The sequence below is a fragment of the Loxodonta africana genome, chromosome 4 (assembly GCF_030014295.1).
Source record: "Loxodonta africana isolate mLoxAfr1 chromosome 4, mLoxAfr1.hap2, whole genome shotgun sequence".
Classification (NCBI taxonomy): Eukaryota; Metazoa; Chordata; class Mammalia; order Proboscidea; family Elephantidae; genus Loxodonta; species Loxodonta africana.
Window position 1 is genome coordinate 30,553,467 of NC_087345.1, and position 18,897 is coordinate 30,572,363.

Below are 18,897 nucleotides of genomic sequence, written 5' to 3' on the forward strand. Positions count from 1 at the left end.
TTTCAGAACTGTCCAAACAATTGAGAGTATAATTAAAGATGAAAATACCCAAGCTGACTTGGAAAAATTCTTTTGACTGATTATACAGTATCATCATGGATTTACACTTAAATGGAGCTATCAAAAATAATGTAGAATATTTGTCCATATCTCCAGTTAGTTAACTTCCATATTCTCCTTTCAATATTAATGAAACAAACTTCCTGTAACTTCTTTGCGGGGGGAATTTATTTTATAGAATCATATGAAAGGTCTGCGTCTGTTACCACATGAATTTGGATTTGTAAATAATATTATAGACACTTAAAGGTAAGTCATGAAAAATGCCCTCAGTGCTTCTGTTGGAACAAGTACATATTTAAATGATGAGCAACGTGAACCACTTGGTATCAAAGGAAGTGTTTCCACTGGAAGATTGGATTCCAGCAGGAGCCCTCATTGCCAGTCTCTTGTTTCATATATGCTAAAATGAGATTGTGATCAACCACCATAAAAGTTTCATCCACCTGGAGCTGTATTATTTACACTGACCTATTTTCTCTCTTCTTGCGTGATCATTTCTCTGAGTCCAGCCCAACTGCCTTTACGGTTTGGGGGAACAATAGAGCTGGAGTCATTTTCCAAAGGAAGGCTTTTATTTCATGTGGCATTCCCTCCCTGAATGTTATCATCCCCTTGGTGACATTTGTTTGTCTATTTGTGTTTTGAGCAGGAATAGGACTTATCTCAGAATCTGAGTGGTCTGCATAACTTGCAGAATGAAAAATTAATTACGTTATATACTAGCATCCATTCCAAATTTGGATGGAGATTATAGCTCCTCACAAAGCCAGCAGTTAATACAGTGTTTCTTTATCAGATTGAAGGGCCATATTATATTAAAACTCAGAGTAGTTAATTTCCTGTGTAAACCTAAACAAATTGGTTCAAAGGTGTACTAACAGAAGGCGGATTCTTAATAAAATGGCTTAGTTTAAAACTCTATTTAGACAATTCAGAGGCAGTTATACCTTATAAAGCATTCTTCATTTTTTTCTACAACTACACTTTTATGCTAATTAAGCAATAAATAAGAACTGCATTAAAATTAAATTTGGAGGAAACCTTTAGACTGTCATTCTTTGTTGCTTATTAAAGCCTATTGCTTTAGCAGTATATAACTCATCACAACAAAGTCCAGCCATTTCTTTCAGGTGAATAAAATGCTCTTTAGCTGATAGTTTGGATGATTTCAGGGGTTCCTTACACTTTTCAAGACATTTAGATGGCTTAGTAAATCCCTTCTTTGATGTGTGAAGTACCATTCTAGTGATATGAATTACCTGACACCCGCCTCCTTAAAAGATTTTTAGTGGAATTTAATTGCTTGAGGCGAATACCTGTATACATACATTCAGCCAACATTCCCATCTCTTTGCATTTCCTTAGTCGACACTCTTGGCACTTCCTTCTCATGTACATGTCCATGACACAGTTGCCTCCGTTTTTACACTTGTACACAGCGTTTTTGGTAATGCTTCTTCTGAAGAAACCTGTGGGAGAAACACCGAAAGGTGTAACAGGCTCCTAACAACTTCAACTCAGAAAAGCAAGCTGGAATTGAGAATTATCAGAGCATTTTCTCATGAACTCCTGAAGAGCACCCAGGTACTAAATGCTCCGGTACTAAAAACTCTTGAACATATTGGTGAGACAGGGTGCTTTCAACTACACTGCACTGTCTAGAAGGCTGCCATTTGTTAAATTTCTCTCTCGGAAATAAAGACAAGTTTGCATTACAGCCTCTCAGGAAAAATCTGTTTTTTTTTAATGTTATATATCCAAACAGTATTTTTAATTTTTTATTGTTGTAAAAAATATAGATAACGCAACACTTGCCAATTCAACATTTTTCATGAGTACAATTCAGTGAGATCAATTATATCAACCATGTTGGGCAACGACCTTCACTACCCTTTGCCAAATTTTCCATCCCCCTAAGCAAAAACTCAGCGCTCCCTAAACAATAATTCTGCCCACTCCCCTCCCCGCCCGAAAGCATTATTAAACTCGGAACCCTATATATTTGCCTATTCTAGGTACTTCATATTAGTTTTTTTTTTTGTTTTTTAAGATGAATTACTTTTATAATCTTTATTGGGAGACAGTTGTGTGTCAGTGAGGGCTAGGCATTGGTGGTACAAAGACGAAAAATTTATCCTTGCCCTCTTAGGGCTTACAGGATGCCTGAGAGCAAAACCATGCAAATAACCACATGAATTTAAGTGTTCCTCTGATAGGACAGAGCAGCACAGAGAATGGTCAATTCTGGATGAAGAGGTCAAAATAGGAAGTGAGCCTTAAGGTCTTGGAAAATTAGCTGCTATTTATTTACCAGTCAGACAGGGAGTAGGTCACACTCAAGGTTTCAATTCAGTACACACATGCCCAATCTGTGTAATAATAAAAATGCCAACCTTCGTTTAAGGTAAATGTCTCCCCTGAGAAGGTGTAGCTAAAGCTGCAGCCTACTACAGATGATAAGATGCTTTGAGTTAGGAAAGGGGCTTGACTGGCTTCTTTTCTGCTTCTCCTCCCCCAACGCCCCGCGTTCCACTTCTAGTCTTTCCCTTGCATTTATCTAGCCATAGTTTCTGACACTTCCAGAATCAAAAGGGAGAGAGGAATGGGGAGAGGATTGTGGAAGGCAAGTGAAGAAGTGGCAGGAAAGTTTCTTCTTGTCTGATATGATTATAAGTTGACTTCTGCCTAATGAGCTTTTGAAGCTGACTTTTTCTCCCTTGGGTTGGGGTCCTTACAGAAATCCTCCCATCACTGGGATGGTTTCATCTATAGTTCCCTGATGATGACAAATATATCTCAATTCTAGCCCATGGTTTGTATGGTTCGGTATCTAGGAATCTGGCAATTCACTTAAAGTCTCTTTACACTGAGCTCCCTTTGCTCCTCCATGCGGCTCTCTTGGTAAGGATTTAAGATAAACCTGAGCTGACTTTTTTCTGTCCAATGAACTCTATGGGGTAGGGAAATCTCTCCTACTTATCTCTAAAGAACTAGGCACCCTACCACTTGCCCTTTCAATTTCTTAGATGAAAGTCAGATACCAGCCCACGTGTCCCTCAGCTTCAGGGGATACATATCAGGCTCCTCAAGTCATCCTGTTGAAGGCCCTTTCATTGGGCCTGAGCTAAAGGACAGCAGGGCCTCCTTAGTATATAGGTTTTCCCTGAGGAAGGGAGGACACCTTTTTCCAATTCTTACAAAAGCACTATACATTCCAATCATGGCTTTGAACAACAGTCACCTCTGCCCCTACCCTCATCCCTTTGTGATGAGGATGTGGGATTCACAGCACATTAGTAATACGCTCTAGAATCTTTACAAGACCTCTCTATAGTTTCCAACTCCTCAAAATAGGCGAAGTATTTAACTGGTTCTTGAACACCACATAGAAGTTTCTGCAAGATTGGCTCACTTTGGAATATAGCATCTAGTATCTTCATGCCTCTGTCAGAATTAAGACAGCAAGAGTTCAATTTTAACAGCTTGTTGGCATAATGTCTAACATTTTTTAAGCACTTGCTAGCTATTGTTGTCTTGCAAGAAGTACAACCAGAATGCTCCCTGGAAGCAAGGATGGAAAGACTTCATCTCACATACTTTGGACATATTGTCACGAGGGATCAGTCCCTGCAGAAGGACATAGTGCTTGATAAAGTAGAGGGTAAGTGGAAGAGAGAAAGACCCTCAATGAGATGGATTGACACAGTGGCTGCAACAATGGGCTTAAGCATAGCAACAATTGCGAGAATGGTGCAGGATCAGGCAGTGTTTCATTCATTTGTGCATAGTGTTGCTATGAGTTGGAACTGACTCAAGGGCACCTAACAACAACAACAACAAGCTATTGTTTTAACCACTTTACCTGCGTTTAGTCAACTCATATCAATTTTATGTTGTAGGTGATATTATGTTTTTGTTTTTTAGGTGATATTATATATCCCCATGTTATAACTGAAGAAAATAGGTACAATGAAAATAAGTACCTTGACCAAGATCACGTGATTAACAAGTAGACTAGGAGGGTTCAAACCCAGTCAGCCTTGCTCTACAACCCATGCTTTTAACCACTATACTGCAAATTGCCTCCCTTGAGTCACAAAATCCCCTTGCTGTCAAGTCAATTCCAACTCATAACAACCCTATAGTGATCCTATAGTGACCATATAAGACAGAGTTGAACTGTAGCATAGGGTGTCCAAACCTCAATCTTTATAGAAACAGATCAACAGCCACATGTTTCTCCTGCAGAGTAGCTGAGTGGGTTTGAACAGCAAACCTTTTGATTAGCAGCCCAGTGCTTAACCACTGTACCACCAGGGCTCCTTCTGTAAAGATTACAGCCTTGGAAACCCTATGGGGCAGTTCTACTCTGTCCTATAGGGTCATTATGAGTCCAAATCAACTCAAAAGTAATGGGTGCAACCTTTACAGAAGCAGACTGCCACATCTTTCTCCTACCGAGCGGCTGGTGGGTGTGAACTGCCAACCTCGAGGCTAGTAGCCCAGCACTAAACCACTGGGCAATCAGGGCTCCTTTCAGGTCACTAGAGAGTAGAATAACTTAATATTAAGTACAGGGGAGCCCTGGTGGCACAGTGGTTAAAAGCTACAACTGCTAACCAAAAAGTCAGCAGTTCGGATCCACCAACTGCTCCTTGGAAACTCTATGGGGCAGTTCTACTCTGTCCTATAGGGTCACTATGAGTCCAAATCAACTTGACAGCAACGGGTTTTGTTTTGCTTAGTCTAAAAAGTATTTTCCATGACCTGGGAGATACCAAAATGAATAGGACATTCCCTATCTAGAGAGATTCCAACTTAATGGGAAGACAAAGAAGTAAATTGACAAAGTAATACAATGTAGAATGATAGAATAGCTAATAAATAATACATTTTTGGAATGTAGAGGCAAAAGCGACCATTTCATTGCCACATTATATGCTTGTAAAGATTGTGCCACGTTTAAGGGGGGGCCAGCAACTACATTGTAGACACAGAAATTAGCATTTTTACCATGACAATATTTCCAGCAGAAAGCAATATGACAAATTACTGTAATAAAATAAGTATAATATGGCAATTTTCCAACAGTTTGGAGTTAAGTGTCTTGAAGAAAAGGCAGTATATGGGCAGGGAGGGGGGAGGCAAACCAAACTCATTGCCATCGAGTTGATTCCAAACCATAGCAACCCTAAAGGACAGAGTAGAACTGTCTCATAGGGTTTCCAAAGAACAGCTAGTGGATTCGAACTGCTGACCTTTTGGTTGGCAGCCATAGCTCTCAACTGCTGCTCCACGAGGGTGGGGCAGTCCTGATTAATTCTGAGTAGGAGGATCAGGAAAGCCTTCATGAAGAAAGAATTTGAGCTGAGCCTTGGAGAGTAAGTTGGATTGTGAAACATGAACCACGAGGGAAGAAGAGCTTTCTGTGAATGAGCAAAGGCAGGGGGTTATGGAGGTTTCAAGGACAGGTGACTAGTTCATCTTGAAGGGAAGGAAGAGTGAACAGAAAGAGTGGGAGATGAGTAAGGGGAAGTTTCTCTAAGTGGGGCAAATGATTAACGGCTCGGCTGCTAACTCAAAGGCTGGTGGCTTGAGTCCATCCAGAGGTACCTCAGAAGACAGGCCTGGATATCTATTTCAAAAAAAAAAAAAAAATTAGCCATTGAAAATCCAGTGGAGTACACTTCTACTCTGACACACACGGGGCCACTATTTGTCAGGATTTGACTCCACTGCAACTGGTTTTATTTCTTTCTTTTTTTTTTTTGAGTAAGGGGATGAAGTAGGAACAGAATATGACTAAACGGCTGTGAATGTCAAGCAAAGGAGTTGGGACTCGACTGTGTAGGAAGAGAAAATCCATTAACGTGTTTTCACAGGAGAGGTATGACCTGAACCGCATGTTGGCAAGAATCCTTGGAAAACCAAACCCGTTACCATCAAGCCAATTCCGATTCATAGTGACCCTACAGGACAGAGTAGAACTGCCTCATAGAGTTTCCAACGAGTGCCTGGTGGATTCGAACTGCCGACCTTTTGGTTAGCAGCCAGGCTCTTAACCACTATGCCACCAGGGTTTCCAAATCCTTGGAGCAAGGCGAAAAAAGGTGAAACTGGGAGATAAGACTGGAGGAAGCACGCTTAGCATAGTATAGCCGAGAAGTGATCAATGTCTGAGCTAGACTGGGCAGCAAGAACCAGGAAGAGGAGACAGAACATTCATGGCTTGGTAACTAAGTAATATGAAAATGCAGGCTGAAGGAAAAGTTAAAGATGTCAAAGTTAACAATGTCACCAACTGGCTTGTGAATTTGTCAACTGGTGTACATTTCAGTAGGAAGATCTTCACGTTTTCCTAAATATCAAACCCAACCAAATAAAGTCTAAAAAAAGACTTTGTGCTTCAGATCAGTGCTGATATTGGAGTGCAAATACCAAAGCATGTATTTTAAAAGGGACTGTAGACAAAAGACAATTTTTTTCCCCTGAGATCAAATCACTGAGCTCCATGGCCATTTTAGCTAACATGAGTCAGTCTTCAGCCCCTCCCTGCAAAGTTTTTCTTTAAAACTGTCATAGATGCTGATAGACAGCTCAATAGTTAACAGAATAAAATTCCTGATTCCAAGATGAGTCACAGGAACAGTGCGTAGGACAATTCCGCAGGTTTTTTTGTTTTTTCTTTTACTCTGATATTAACTGAGAGAGAAACCATTATCATCTCAATAGCTGAATTAATTAGCTTTCACTCTGAGGTGGCAACACAATATTATCATTATATCATTTAAATGTGGGCACATATACTGTATTTATACTTATGCAAATCGATCTGTACACATACTCCTGCCACTCTCTTGCTCTCTCCTGTGCATATTCAACAATGCTCATATCAGAAAAGTCATTTGAAAATGAATGGAAAGGAAATTCGCTGAGAAACAGAGGCTCCTGAGTAATGAAAGATGAGTAGAGAGGGCTAGCAATGCCATCTGGGGAATGTGTAGCTCTAAGAAGATTCCTGGGGTGGCAGGTGAATAGCTATAACCCATTGCTATCAAGTCGATTCTGACTCATAGCAACCCTATAGGACAGAGTAGAACTGCCCCATAGGGTTTCCATAGGGTTTGGCTGGTGGATTTGCATTGCCAGCCTTTCATTTAGCAGCTGTAGCTCTTAACCACTGCACCACCAAGGCTCCTGAATACCTATAAGATGGTGCTTTTAAATGGATCCCTCAATTCTGTAGATGATAGTATGCACTGCTTTTCTGCTTCTTTAGACAGTTGGCCTCCACATACCACACCTTATTCCCAACTCAAGCACACATACGCACACACACACGCGGAACTCTAGCTGACAGTAGGCTGTGCATTACCCAGAAGTCAATAAAATGTTGAATGATCTTTAAAAACTTTGAGGTTCTCCAGGCTTTTTAAAAAATGACACACAGAACTGAGCACCCTGTGATCTTTATACCCAATATGACCCAAATAAAGGCAGCCTTTAGTTCTTTTTTTTTTAGTTCTGCCTCAGCTCACTGTGGAGTAAAGAGAGCCATCCCCTTTCACCCCACCCCCCAAAAAATGGGAAAAAAAAAGTTGAACAGAAATATGAGTTAGAATTTGCCTAGAGTAATACCTAAACAATTAGTAATATCATTTGCCTACAGGTAGAGGAGCTGGGTGGGTAGCATAAAGCTGGGATAAACCTTTTCACTAAATTCTTGTATAGCTTTTAAATATGGAACCATGTGAATATATTGGTGCCCTGGTGGCACAGTGGTTAAGAGCATGGCTACTAACCAGAAGGTCGGCAGTTTGAATCCATCAGCTGCTCCTTGGGAACTGTATGGGGCAGTTCTACTCTATCCTTGAAGAGTTGGAATCAACTCAAGGGCAATGGATTTTTTTTTTTGTATTTTTCTGAATTATTATAGTACCCAAAAAATAGCAGTCCCTGGGTGGTACAAATGGTTAACATGCTTGGCTGCTAACCAAAAGGGTGGACATTTGAGTCTACCCAGAGGTGCCTCGGAAGAAAGGCCAACACACTTCCAAAAAATCAGCCATTGAAAACCCTATGGAGCACAGTTTTACTCTGACATATATGGGGTTGCCATAAGCCAGAATCAACTCGATGGCAACTTTTTTTGTTGTTTTTAATCTCCATCACACAGTTTCTTAGACTTCTCTTTAGGATCTCAGTCCTTCTCCTTGAGCTGCTTGCTAAAATCTTTAGAATTTTGTCATAGATGACTGACAGCCCGGGACCAAACCAAAAACCAAACCCACTGCTGTTGAGTCGATTCCAACTCATAGCAACCCTATAGGACAGAGTAGAACTGCTCCAAGGAGAGCCTAGTGGATTTGAACTGCTGATCTTTTGGTTAGCAACTGAACTTTTAACCACTATGCCACCAGGGTATGTTTTTATCCGCCATTAAAAACAAAACAAACAAACAAAACCCCCCTTGGTGAAATGAGTTCCTTTATATGGCCTTTTGCCTTGAGTCTTTGGAAGAACAAGTTGAGAGATTTTTCCCCTAAGCCCTGAGGAGTTACCTTTGTCATAGTTTTCTACCCTAGAGGGTTACCTTTGTCCAGGTTGATCAACATTTCCTGTGATCTGTAAACAACTTGGTTTTGATACTTTTTGTCTGGTCCTAGGCTGCAGCTTGCCCTGTGATTTGTATGCACCTTGCAGGGATTGGTCAACAGACTATACAAATGAGGTGAGTTGTAACCTGCTACACAAATGAAGTGTCTGTGGCCTACTGAGAGGGGATTGGTCAGTCTGTGGCTCCCCCACTGGGAGGGGCCATGCCTTGAAATTGACAAAGAGTTGTGTATGTAAGCAGCCAACCCCACCCAGGTTTTACAGACAAAAAGAAGCAGGGAGAGAACCAGCAGGAAGAAGCAGAAGGAAGGAAGAAAAGAAAAAAGAAGAAACAGAGAGAAAGGAGGCAAGGAACCTCCTAAAAGAACTGTAGCACAGGTCAAGGACTATAATGCTGAAGACAGCGAGGAGCCTGGAAGGGGCCCAGCAGCAGAGCTGGCAGTGACAAATGACAGGGCCAGAGAACCCTGTCCTCAGGGGGCCAAGAGGAGGTCTCCACGGTCCAGAAGAGCTGTGAGAGCTGTCCGGCACTGAAGAAGGGAGACTTTGCCTAGTGCTTCCTGATCCTGAGCTGTAGTCTGTGGATCCTGATCCCGAGTCAGACCTTGTTACTTCCTTAATAAATCACTTAACTGTAAGTATAATCTGTGAGTTCTGTGTGGCCATTGCAATGAATTACAGAACCCAGAGGAGAAGTAGACAGTGCCATGGGATGGATGGCTGGTGTCAGAACGGTAATAAGGTTGGAGAGTGGAAGTATGTCTGACCTCCATTTCACGGGAATCAGCTTTGTGCTGATGGTGATCCTCATTACCACCCATGAAGTGAGGTAGGTTCTGGTGCTATTATTACCACTACTACCATTTTATACCCTCCAACTTTTGAAATGCAGATGGCAAAACTTATTGCTGACTATTTCATTCCTTCTAAGCGTGGATGGAGCCCCGGTGATGTAGTGGTTAAGAGCTTGGTTTCTAACCAAAAGGTCGGCAGTTTGAATCCGCTAGCCGCTCCTTAGAAACCCTATGGAGCAGCTCTCCTCTGTCCTACAGGGTTGCTATGAGTCGGAATCAACTTGACAGCAAGGGGTTAAGGGCGGATTTTAGGTTTTGTTCTTTTCCCTTAATCTCTTGGAAAGTCACAGAAACACACACAAAAGATGTCTACCTGCCTTTTTCAACATTTACTCAGTTTTACCAACTATAATTTTTATTATTATTTTTCTCAAACAAACTTTAAAAGAACTAACTTTGAATAATTTTTGGAAGTTGCCTAGACATCATTCAAAAAATAGGCAAATTTGCAAACCATTTCTCAAAGCTTCTATTTATCAAGCTTCTATTCTCCCTTCTGTCAAAAAATGCCATGAAATGAGAGAAAAGTTAATTAAGACGGCACAGTCTATAAAAACCAAAAACCAAACCCGCTGTCGTCGAGTCAATTCCTACTCATAGTGACCCTATAGGTCAGAGTAGAACTGCCCCATAGAGTTTCTAAGGAGAGCCTGGTGGATTCGAACTGCTGACCTTTTGGTTAGCAGCCATAGGACTTAACCACTATGCCACCAGGGTCTATACCATAGTCTATGAAAGAGTTAAAACACAACTTCGTTAGTGTATCAAAAGATTGAAAGCAGATACGGCACATTTAAGAAGAAATAAAAATGATGGAAATCATGGCCCCAAACAGACAGAAGAAAGTAGGAGGTAGGGCAATGGAGGAAGCTCCAAGTCCAGATGCAAGGAGATAGAGATGGCTCTGAAGCATCGTGCTAAACCAGGAGTTGCCAAACTATGGCCCATGGGTCAAATCTGATCCACTACCTGTTTTTTATATGCCTTATAAGCAAAGAATTTTTTTTACATTTTTGATCGGAAAAAATATCAAAACAAGAGTAGTATTTCACGATACGTAAAAATTATACAACACTCCAATTTCGGTGTCCATAAATAAAATATTATTGGAACACAGTCGTCTTGTCACAGCAATGGTACAATGGAGCAGCTGTGACAGAGACTTTAAGGCTCACAGAGCCTAAAATATTACTATCTGACCCTTTACAGAAAAGGTTTTCCAACTGATGTGTTAAGCCATGGACACAGTGGTATTTGCGTGCTGTTGCAAGCAATGAATGTGGGCACTGGAGCCAGAGATGGAGGGCAATGCCCAAGAGGAACTGGAAGTCCCCATGCCCAGAAGAAAAGGATCAGAGCGTTCTGTCCGATGGCACATTTTGCCGTCTCCCTTCCCCCCATCAAAGACAACAATTTAAAAAAAGGTTGCAGAAACACAAAGCATCCTCAGAGAGGTGAACCGGGAATCTCAGAGGCTCGTCAATGAGATCACTCTTCTTTTTAGAGTCATTTTGGAATTGCCTATTTTAGAGTTTGCCTTGGAGGCAGCTCTAGTAGGTTTCTCCCTTCGCTGTAATCTATTAATACAAAGCTCAGGATTAAAGTTTAAGACAGCGCAAGGTATAGTATTAATAAATTGGCTGGCTCAAACTATACAGGTTAATGGTTTTTAGAATCTTTTCTTATAAGGATTAAAAATAAAAGACCCCTGAATTTATTCATCAGTTCAGCCACACAAACTGTGAGACAAAATGCATCTATTTCCTTTTAGCATTGTACATGAACACAATAAATCCTAGCAATTTTTAAAAAGATTTATTAGATTGTTTGGCCTTATGATTTTGAATAACCAAAAAACAAATCTCCTACTGAAGTTCAGAATTAATACTGAAGCTCAGAATTAATTAATTGCATTGCAATTAGCTATATAAAAGGCAGGCCCTGAATGTTTTAAAAAACAATGTCTTATTTTTTCTTTATAGCAGTACAATAGTAACAGCAGGAATTTATTGAGGGTTTGCCATTGGCAATTAACTTTTACAAAGTTAGTTTCTCTATATGCGTTATCTTACTTAATCCTCATGACAACCCCTAGATACCTACTTCAAAAGGTTGTCGTGCCAGTTAAATGAATTAACACACATAAAGCCCCCAGAACAGTGCCTGCATATAATAATCACTGATAAACATTATCTATCCTTATCATATCACCCTCCTCCTCCTCATCTTTATTTATTAATTAATAACCTTATTTTACAGGTGAGGAGTCTGAAGCCCAGAGAGGTTAAGAAACTTGAGAAAGCTGGGAAGAGAATCAGTTGGGATTAGAATTTAGGTTGTTTGCCTTCAGAGTCCTACTTTGCCTATGGGTTTTATAACATTTATTACAAATGGCTTCCAATCCAATGAAATGCTTTGGAATCCCTCTTGCATCAAGCTCTAAGATAACGTGACCTATAAAGTTCATTAGGATCATTATATTAAATTTTATAAAATCAGTTCTCATTTGATCTCAAATAGAATTTTAGTAAGTTTGCATTTGGGCAGGGCTTCTTGGCTTTCACAGAGATCCCTAAACATAGAACTCATTGGAAACACTCTGTATCTATTGTATACGCCAGAATACTTAAGATAATTTTGGAAGCTTTTCTAAAACTTCAGAGCTAAGTCTAATGCTGGTTCATTATCTTATATAAAAATATAATCAAAAGGACAATTAAAAAAAAACCGGTTGCCATCGAGACACTTCTGACTCATGGCGATCCTATAGGACAGAGTAAAACTGCCCCATAGTGTTTCCAAGAAGTGGCTGGTAGATTCAAACTGTCAACCTTTTGGTTAGCAGCTGAGCTCTTAACCACTGTGCCCCAAGGCTCCAAAAGGACAACAGAGTCATCCCATTTATTCATACAATGCCTTTTAAGAACTGTACCATTTGTAGACTCTCCTGGCATTGAAATGAACGTGACTGACTGACACTGACCTATCTGGAAATGCGACTGTTTGAAATCTTCAGTCAGTTGCCGATTGGTTTTTTTGGTTGAGAGCTGGGGTTTGAATCAAAATTCATTTAGACATACTCATGTGCTCCACTGATAACCGAGGGGGAAAGAAAGCTCTTGATTTAATCTGGTGCTGAGCAAATGGCAGTCATCGTCACTTTCCGTTATGGGTCACTCTCCATTCATCTTGTGCCCTCCCTCACACCCTTGTTCTTCTGCTGCAGCAATGGAGCAAAAGTCTCAAATCAAAATCAATTTAAAAATTCTGCCTTTCTCTGCTCTTAAAAATGTATCTGCGTCCAAAATCAGCTCCTCCTTATACTTCCCTGAGACTCGTTTCTCTTTTAACCACTTTCTCTGTCCCCTTGTCTCCTCAGACCCAGCACTTTCATGTCAGCCTCCTATCTCTAACCTCTCCTATTCTATGTCCCTTATGGGCTTCTCTTCCTCTGCCCACCTTTAAAGTTGGGGTTTCCTAAGGTTGTCCTTGGCCCACTATTATCACTCTATTTACACTGGCACACCCTGGAATTTTCAGGAGGACCAAGTTTCTGTATAGCGTTCGCCTCTGAAGAGGTAATCTGTCCCAGGTTACTGACTTCAGGGGTTTAGTCCCTTGTTTTATTCCATAATCCTTAAGTGTTTTTCTTCCTTTGGCTCCTGAATGAGCTAATATTGGTCTTGAGCACATAGCTAAAAAGTAGAATGATCACTGCCAAGCAATAAAAGGCATCATAGCCTGGTGGTTAATATCATAGGCTCTGGAGTCAGATTTATAAACTGTAGATTTGAAGATCCACCCCCTTATTAGCTGTGAAGCTTTGGATAAGTTGCTTAAACTCTTGTACTTCAGTTTCTTCCTCCATAAAATGGGAATAATATACGAGGGTTAATAAGTTTACTACTAGAGTATAGTAAATTTATAAGCTATTAGCACTGACCTCAGTATATCTTTGTGAAATGATATGCTTCTCTGTGAAATGATACGCTTACTCCTCACCTTTAAAATAGGCATAAAAATACCTACCATTTACAGTTGCTGCAAAGACCCGAGAAATGTTTGTAGACTGTCTGCCACAAGAGTTGGCATATCACTGACACTGAAATTTGTAAGTTCAAAAATATTTATAACAGGATTTTTCTTTTGATTCAGAGTTTCAGAACAGACTACACATGTTCTTTTCTATTTCTTTTTCCCCAAGCAGAAAGCACGACTTAGATTAGACTTTGTGTCTTTCTAGTCCAAGTTTCCGGTCCATATTTTTATCTGTTGAACTTTCCTTTTGATGACTTCATGGAGAGCAGCAAACCCTGTGTTCTCTGCTCCCGCCCTTGGGTATTTTACAGTCACAATATACATCCAAGCTGTTTGGCCATGAGTCCCCTCAGGTGCCTATTAGATATGGTTTATGCAAGTAATTCTCAAACTTTGCATGGAAGTTTTGTTAAAACACAGATTCTTGGGTCCCATTTCCAGAGATTCTGATTCAGCAGGTCTGGGGTAAAAAAAAAAAACAACAAAAAAACCCAAACCCATTGCCGTTGAGTTGATCCCGACTAATAGCAACCCTATAGTACAGACTAGAACTGCCCCACAGGAGAGGCTGGTAGAGTGGAACTGCTAACCTTTTGGTTAGCAACCATAGCTCTTAACCACTTCACCACCAGGGTTCCAGGTCTGGGGTAGGGTCCAATAATTTGCATTTCCTATAAGTTCTTGAGTGATGCTTCTTCTGTTAATCTAGAGACCACACTTTGAGTAGCATTAGTCTATGTAGCCGAGGTGAAGTGGCTTTTGGTAATTCGAATCGATGTCAAATAGAATAAACTCACCAACCCACTGCCGTCGAGGTCTGGCCAAACAACTGATAATGGGTTCGGCATCCACATTTATGGATATAAGCAGAATAATACCACATCGTTATTACACGCTATGTAATAACAATAACAGGCATTTACTGAGTTTTGACAACATACTAGACTTTTCCCTAAGTCATTTATAGATATTAAATTTATTTAAAAATTTTTCTCTTATGAAAACCTTTAATAAAAATTGATAATGGCATTCTCTGAATCATCTCTATGACCATCTTATACTGCCATTCAAATTAATTGCTCTCATTTTTGTTTGTGCTCATGATCTCATTAATACCAAGAGGTGTGATTTGCTTGTCAAAAGCTATGAAAAGAAGACAAAGATAAACTTAATATACATGGGCTGTGCCCTGCTCAGAGAATGGCCAAATGGAGCTCAAGATGAAACAACGTTTGGATGAACCAGTTGTTTGAACAGAGAAAAACAGTGGGCAATTGAGGCTCCCATATGTCATATGGTATAGACATAACAAACTGGAAAGAACCTGTGCTTTCGTATTAAAACCAGAGTAACATTTTGAACAATAGAACCACATCATCTAATACATTTTATTGGTTTTGTAACTTGGTCTGTATTTAATTTTGTAAATTTCTTTGCTCTTTTGTTGTGTAAAAAGCTTTTAGTGTATTAAAAAATAGCATAAGGAATTTGATAAAAGCAATTTGAGTCAACATTAGAGACATTCGAGAAATGGTTTCCTTTAAGAAAGTTCCATATCTAACTCGTTTGAGAAACACTTCATTATAATAATACTTTTAACTGAGTAGTTTATCTCAGTGGTTCTCAAATGGAGTAATTTGGTCCTCCAGGAGACATTTGCCAATGTCTGCAGGCACTTTTGTATAAGTTTTTTCATCTATTCAAGCTTGCCTCACCGCCAAAAAAAAAAGAGACCTTTTGGAGGTCCTAAAGTGAGATCTTTAAAAATTTCCTTATACATCTGTTTTGGCTTTCATATTTGGTGCATTAATACTTCTTTATCAAAAAGAAAAAAATCTAATGAATTCACACCAAGTTTTTAAGTGGTGACTAATACAGTAACCTACTCCTATGAATAGCCACAGAACATTGTCTGATATAGTGCCAGAAGATAAGCCCCTCAGGTTGGAAGAGACTCAAAATACAACTAGGGAAGAGCTGCCTTGTCAAAGTAGAGCTGATCTTAATGACATGGATGGAGTAAAGCTTTCACGACCTTCATTTGCAGATGCGGCACAACTCAAAATGAAAAGAAACGGCTGGAAATGTACATTAATAATCAGAACGTGGAAATTACAAAGTATGAATCTAGGAAAATTGGAAGTCATCAAAAATGAAATGGAGCACATAAAGATCAATACTGTAGGCATCAATGAGCTCAGATGGACTGTTATTGACCATTTTGAATCAGACAGTCATATGGTCTACTATGCCAGAATGACAAATTGAGGAGAAATGCCATCACACTCATTGTCAAAAAGAACATTTCAAGAGTTATCCTGAAGTACAATGCTGTCAGTGATAGGATACTATCCACACACCTACAATGAAGACCAGATAATACTACCATTCTTCAAATTTACACATCAACTACTAATGCCAAAGATGAAGATGAAGATTTTTACCAACTTCTGTGGCCTGAAATTGATCAAACATATAATCAAGATGCAGAGATTGGAATACAAAAGTTGTAAACAAAGAAGAACCTATAGTTGAAAAATATGGCCCTGGTAATAGAAACAACACTGGAGATCACATGATAGAATTTTGCAAGACCAAAGACTTAGTCATTGCAAATACCCTTTTTCAACAACATAATGGTGACTGACTATACACATAGAGCTCGCTGGATGGAACACTCAGGATTCAAATCAACTAGATCTGTGGAAACAGACAATGGAGAGGCTCAATATCATCAGTCGGAACAAGGCCAAGGGCCAACTTCGGAACAGACCATCAATTGCTCATATGCAAGTTCAAATTGAAGTTGAAGAAAATTAAAACAAGTCCACAAGAGCCAAAATACAGCTAGGAATATATTCCACTTGAATTTAGAGTCCATCTCAAGAAACGATTTGATGCATTGAGCACTAATGACTTAAGACCAGACAAGTTGTGGGATGACATCTAGGATATTATACGTGTAGAAAGCAAAAGGTCATTAAAAAGAGAACAAAAAAGAAAGACTAAAATCAATGTCCACAGAGACTCTGAAACTTGCTCTTAAACAGAGAGTAGCAATGGATTGCTAGAAGAATGAACAAATCTGTCTTGGAAGAAGTAAAGCCAGAATCCTCCTTAGACCAGAGGATGGTGAAATTTCATCTCACGTACTTCGGAGAAGTTATCAGGAGGGACCATTCCCTGGAGAAGGATATCATGGTTGATAAAGTAGAAGGTCAGCAAAAAAAAAGAAGACCTTCAATGAGATGGATTGACACAGTGGCTATAACAATAGGGTCAAGCTTAGCAGCAATTGTGAGGATTATATAGTGCCAGCCAGTAGTTCATTCTATTATACACAGGGTCTTTATGAGTCAGAATCCACTAGATGGCAAGTAACAACAACAACAAATATGGTTTTACATAATCTGATCATTTGAGCTTTTAAAGGTTCTACACATCCCTGAGCCATTCTTATGTGACTGGGCCCTCTGTTTACTTTCATGGCAATCATTGGCCTAAGAACCTCAATTTGGCACTCTAACAAATTTTGCTCAAGAGGCACTTCCTATTTTGAATGGCCCAGAAGCTAGCAGAATGCCTGACACATGGTAGGCATTCAATAAGGGTTTGCTGAATGAACGAATACAAGAATAAATAGATGACCCTACTATTCCATTTTGTTCTTTCCTCTGAAATTTTACAAACTTATTATCTGAGTCACTTTTGGAAGATAACTCAGGACTTTATGTTGATTCTTTTTCATGTAGTGTACTGTATTTCATTCATCATAAATGAATTACACTTTCCTTATGGTTTTCCCCCATAGTACCCATCACAGATCTATGTTCCTGCCAAATAAAATATTTGCTGAACGTAGGCTACTGTTACTTCTTTTTTCCCCTCTATTTTTCTTGCTGTCTTTTTCTCAATTAACTAATGAACATAAAAGTGTGTTTTAAAATATTGATTGAATAACATCTTATTTTCTCTGATCTTAATTTTTAAAGAAGTGAGTCCAATAATTTTCTTTGTTTTAAAGAAACAATAACCTATACAAAACCCACCATGCCAAAAAATGAAACCCACAGTAGTCAAGTTGCTTCTGACTCGAGGAGACCCCATGTGTTGCAGAGTAGAGCTTCGCTCCATAGTGTTTTCAAGGCTGTGACACTTTAGAAGCAGATTGCCAGGTCTTCTGAGGCACCTCTGGGTGGGTTCAGACTGTTAACCTTTCAATTAGTAGCTGAACACTTAAACAAAACCCACGACTAACTAAATTTAGTCACAATTCCTATTAACTATGTATAAAATTGTGAATAGGAGAAAGCCATAGCCAAGCCAAATATTCTAAGGGACTTTTCCTAGAGATCTATGACATTCCAACAAAGATGTGGAAGTAGAAGGAGAGGAGAAAATGGGAAGTTACCAAGGAAAACCAAAGAATCCAGTTCAAGGAATTTCAACAACCAGTGTAGTGAAGCCTTACCAAGGAGAAAATTGCCAACTAAAAGATGCTTACCTTTGCAACCCTCACAGGTCAGTGCGTTATAGTGGTATCCAGATGCCCTATCTCCACAAACAACACACAGCTCGTCCCCCTTAATTCTCCCCGCTGATGTACCCATTCGAGCCTTCTTGATTACAGGAATCTCTGGTACCTCCGTCTCACCCTGGTAGAGAGACTCAGCTGGCATTCGCCTGAGTTCATATATTCCAGGAGAGTACCACTCTTCAGGCTGCTGGGGGTAGAAACCCAAGTTGGAATAATAAGACGATGAGGAAATCTGTGGCTGAACTTGGGGAAACTGAACATTGCTGTATTGTAAATACGATTCGACTTCTAGATTCTGGCCCAGAGGACATGCAGCTTGTTCTGTGAGTACACCTGGACAAAAATGACAAGAAAACTGGAATTAATGCCATCATCCTGTAAATTAGAGAGGCAGCTTAGTATAATGGTTAGGAGTGTGGATTCTACCTAAGACTGAAATATTTGACTACATAAAAATCAACAACTTTAGTACAGCAAAAAAAAAAAACTGTAAAAAGAATTAAAAGTGACATAGAGGACAGACCAAAGACTCATATCGTTAATATGTAAAGAGTTCTCACAAACCAGTAAGGAAACATTCAGCAACCCTGTGGGGTATAAAACAATAAAGGACATGAATGGAAATTTTTTAGAAATATAAACACGAGTGTTTTATAAACATACAAAAAGACCAGAATTGCCCTAATTTAAAAAATTCAAATTGACACTATAACATTTTTTCATCCTCAAAAGTGCAATGGTTAAAAAAGTCTGACAATTCACACTATTGAGAAAGCAAATATTCTTTTT

General features: G+C 39.5%; 1 protein-coding gene across 1 annotated transcript in view; it reads right to left on the reverse strand.

Moving 5' to 3' along the window:
* Nucleotides 1-18,897, reverse strand: part of NR1H4 (nuclear receptor subfamily 1 group H member 4) — a 60,093-nt gene that overhangs the window by 29,487 nt on the left and 11,709 nt on the right. The window contains exons 2-3 of the mRNA XM_023538761.2: nt 18,076-18,441; nt 1,380-1,532 (exon numbers count right to left, since the gene is read on the reverse strand). Of these exons, the coding sequence (XP_023394529.2) occupies nt 1,380-1,532; nt 18,076-18,441 (519 nt within the window). The remainder of the gene's footprint in view (nt 1-1,379; nt 1,533-18,075; nt 18,442-18,897) is intronic.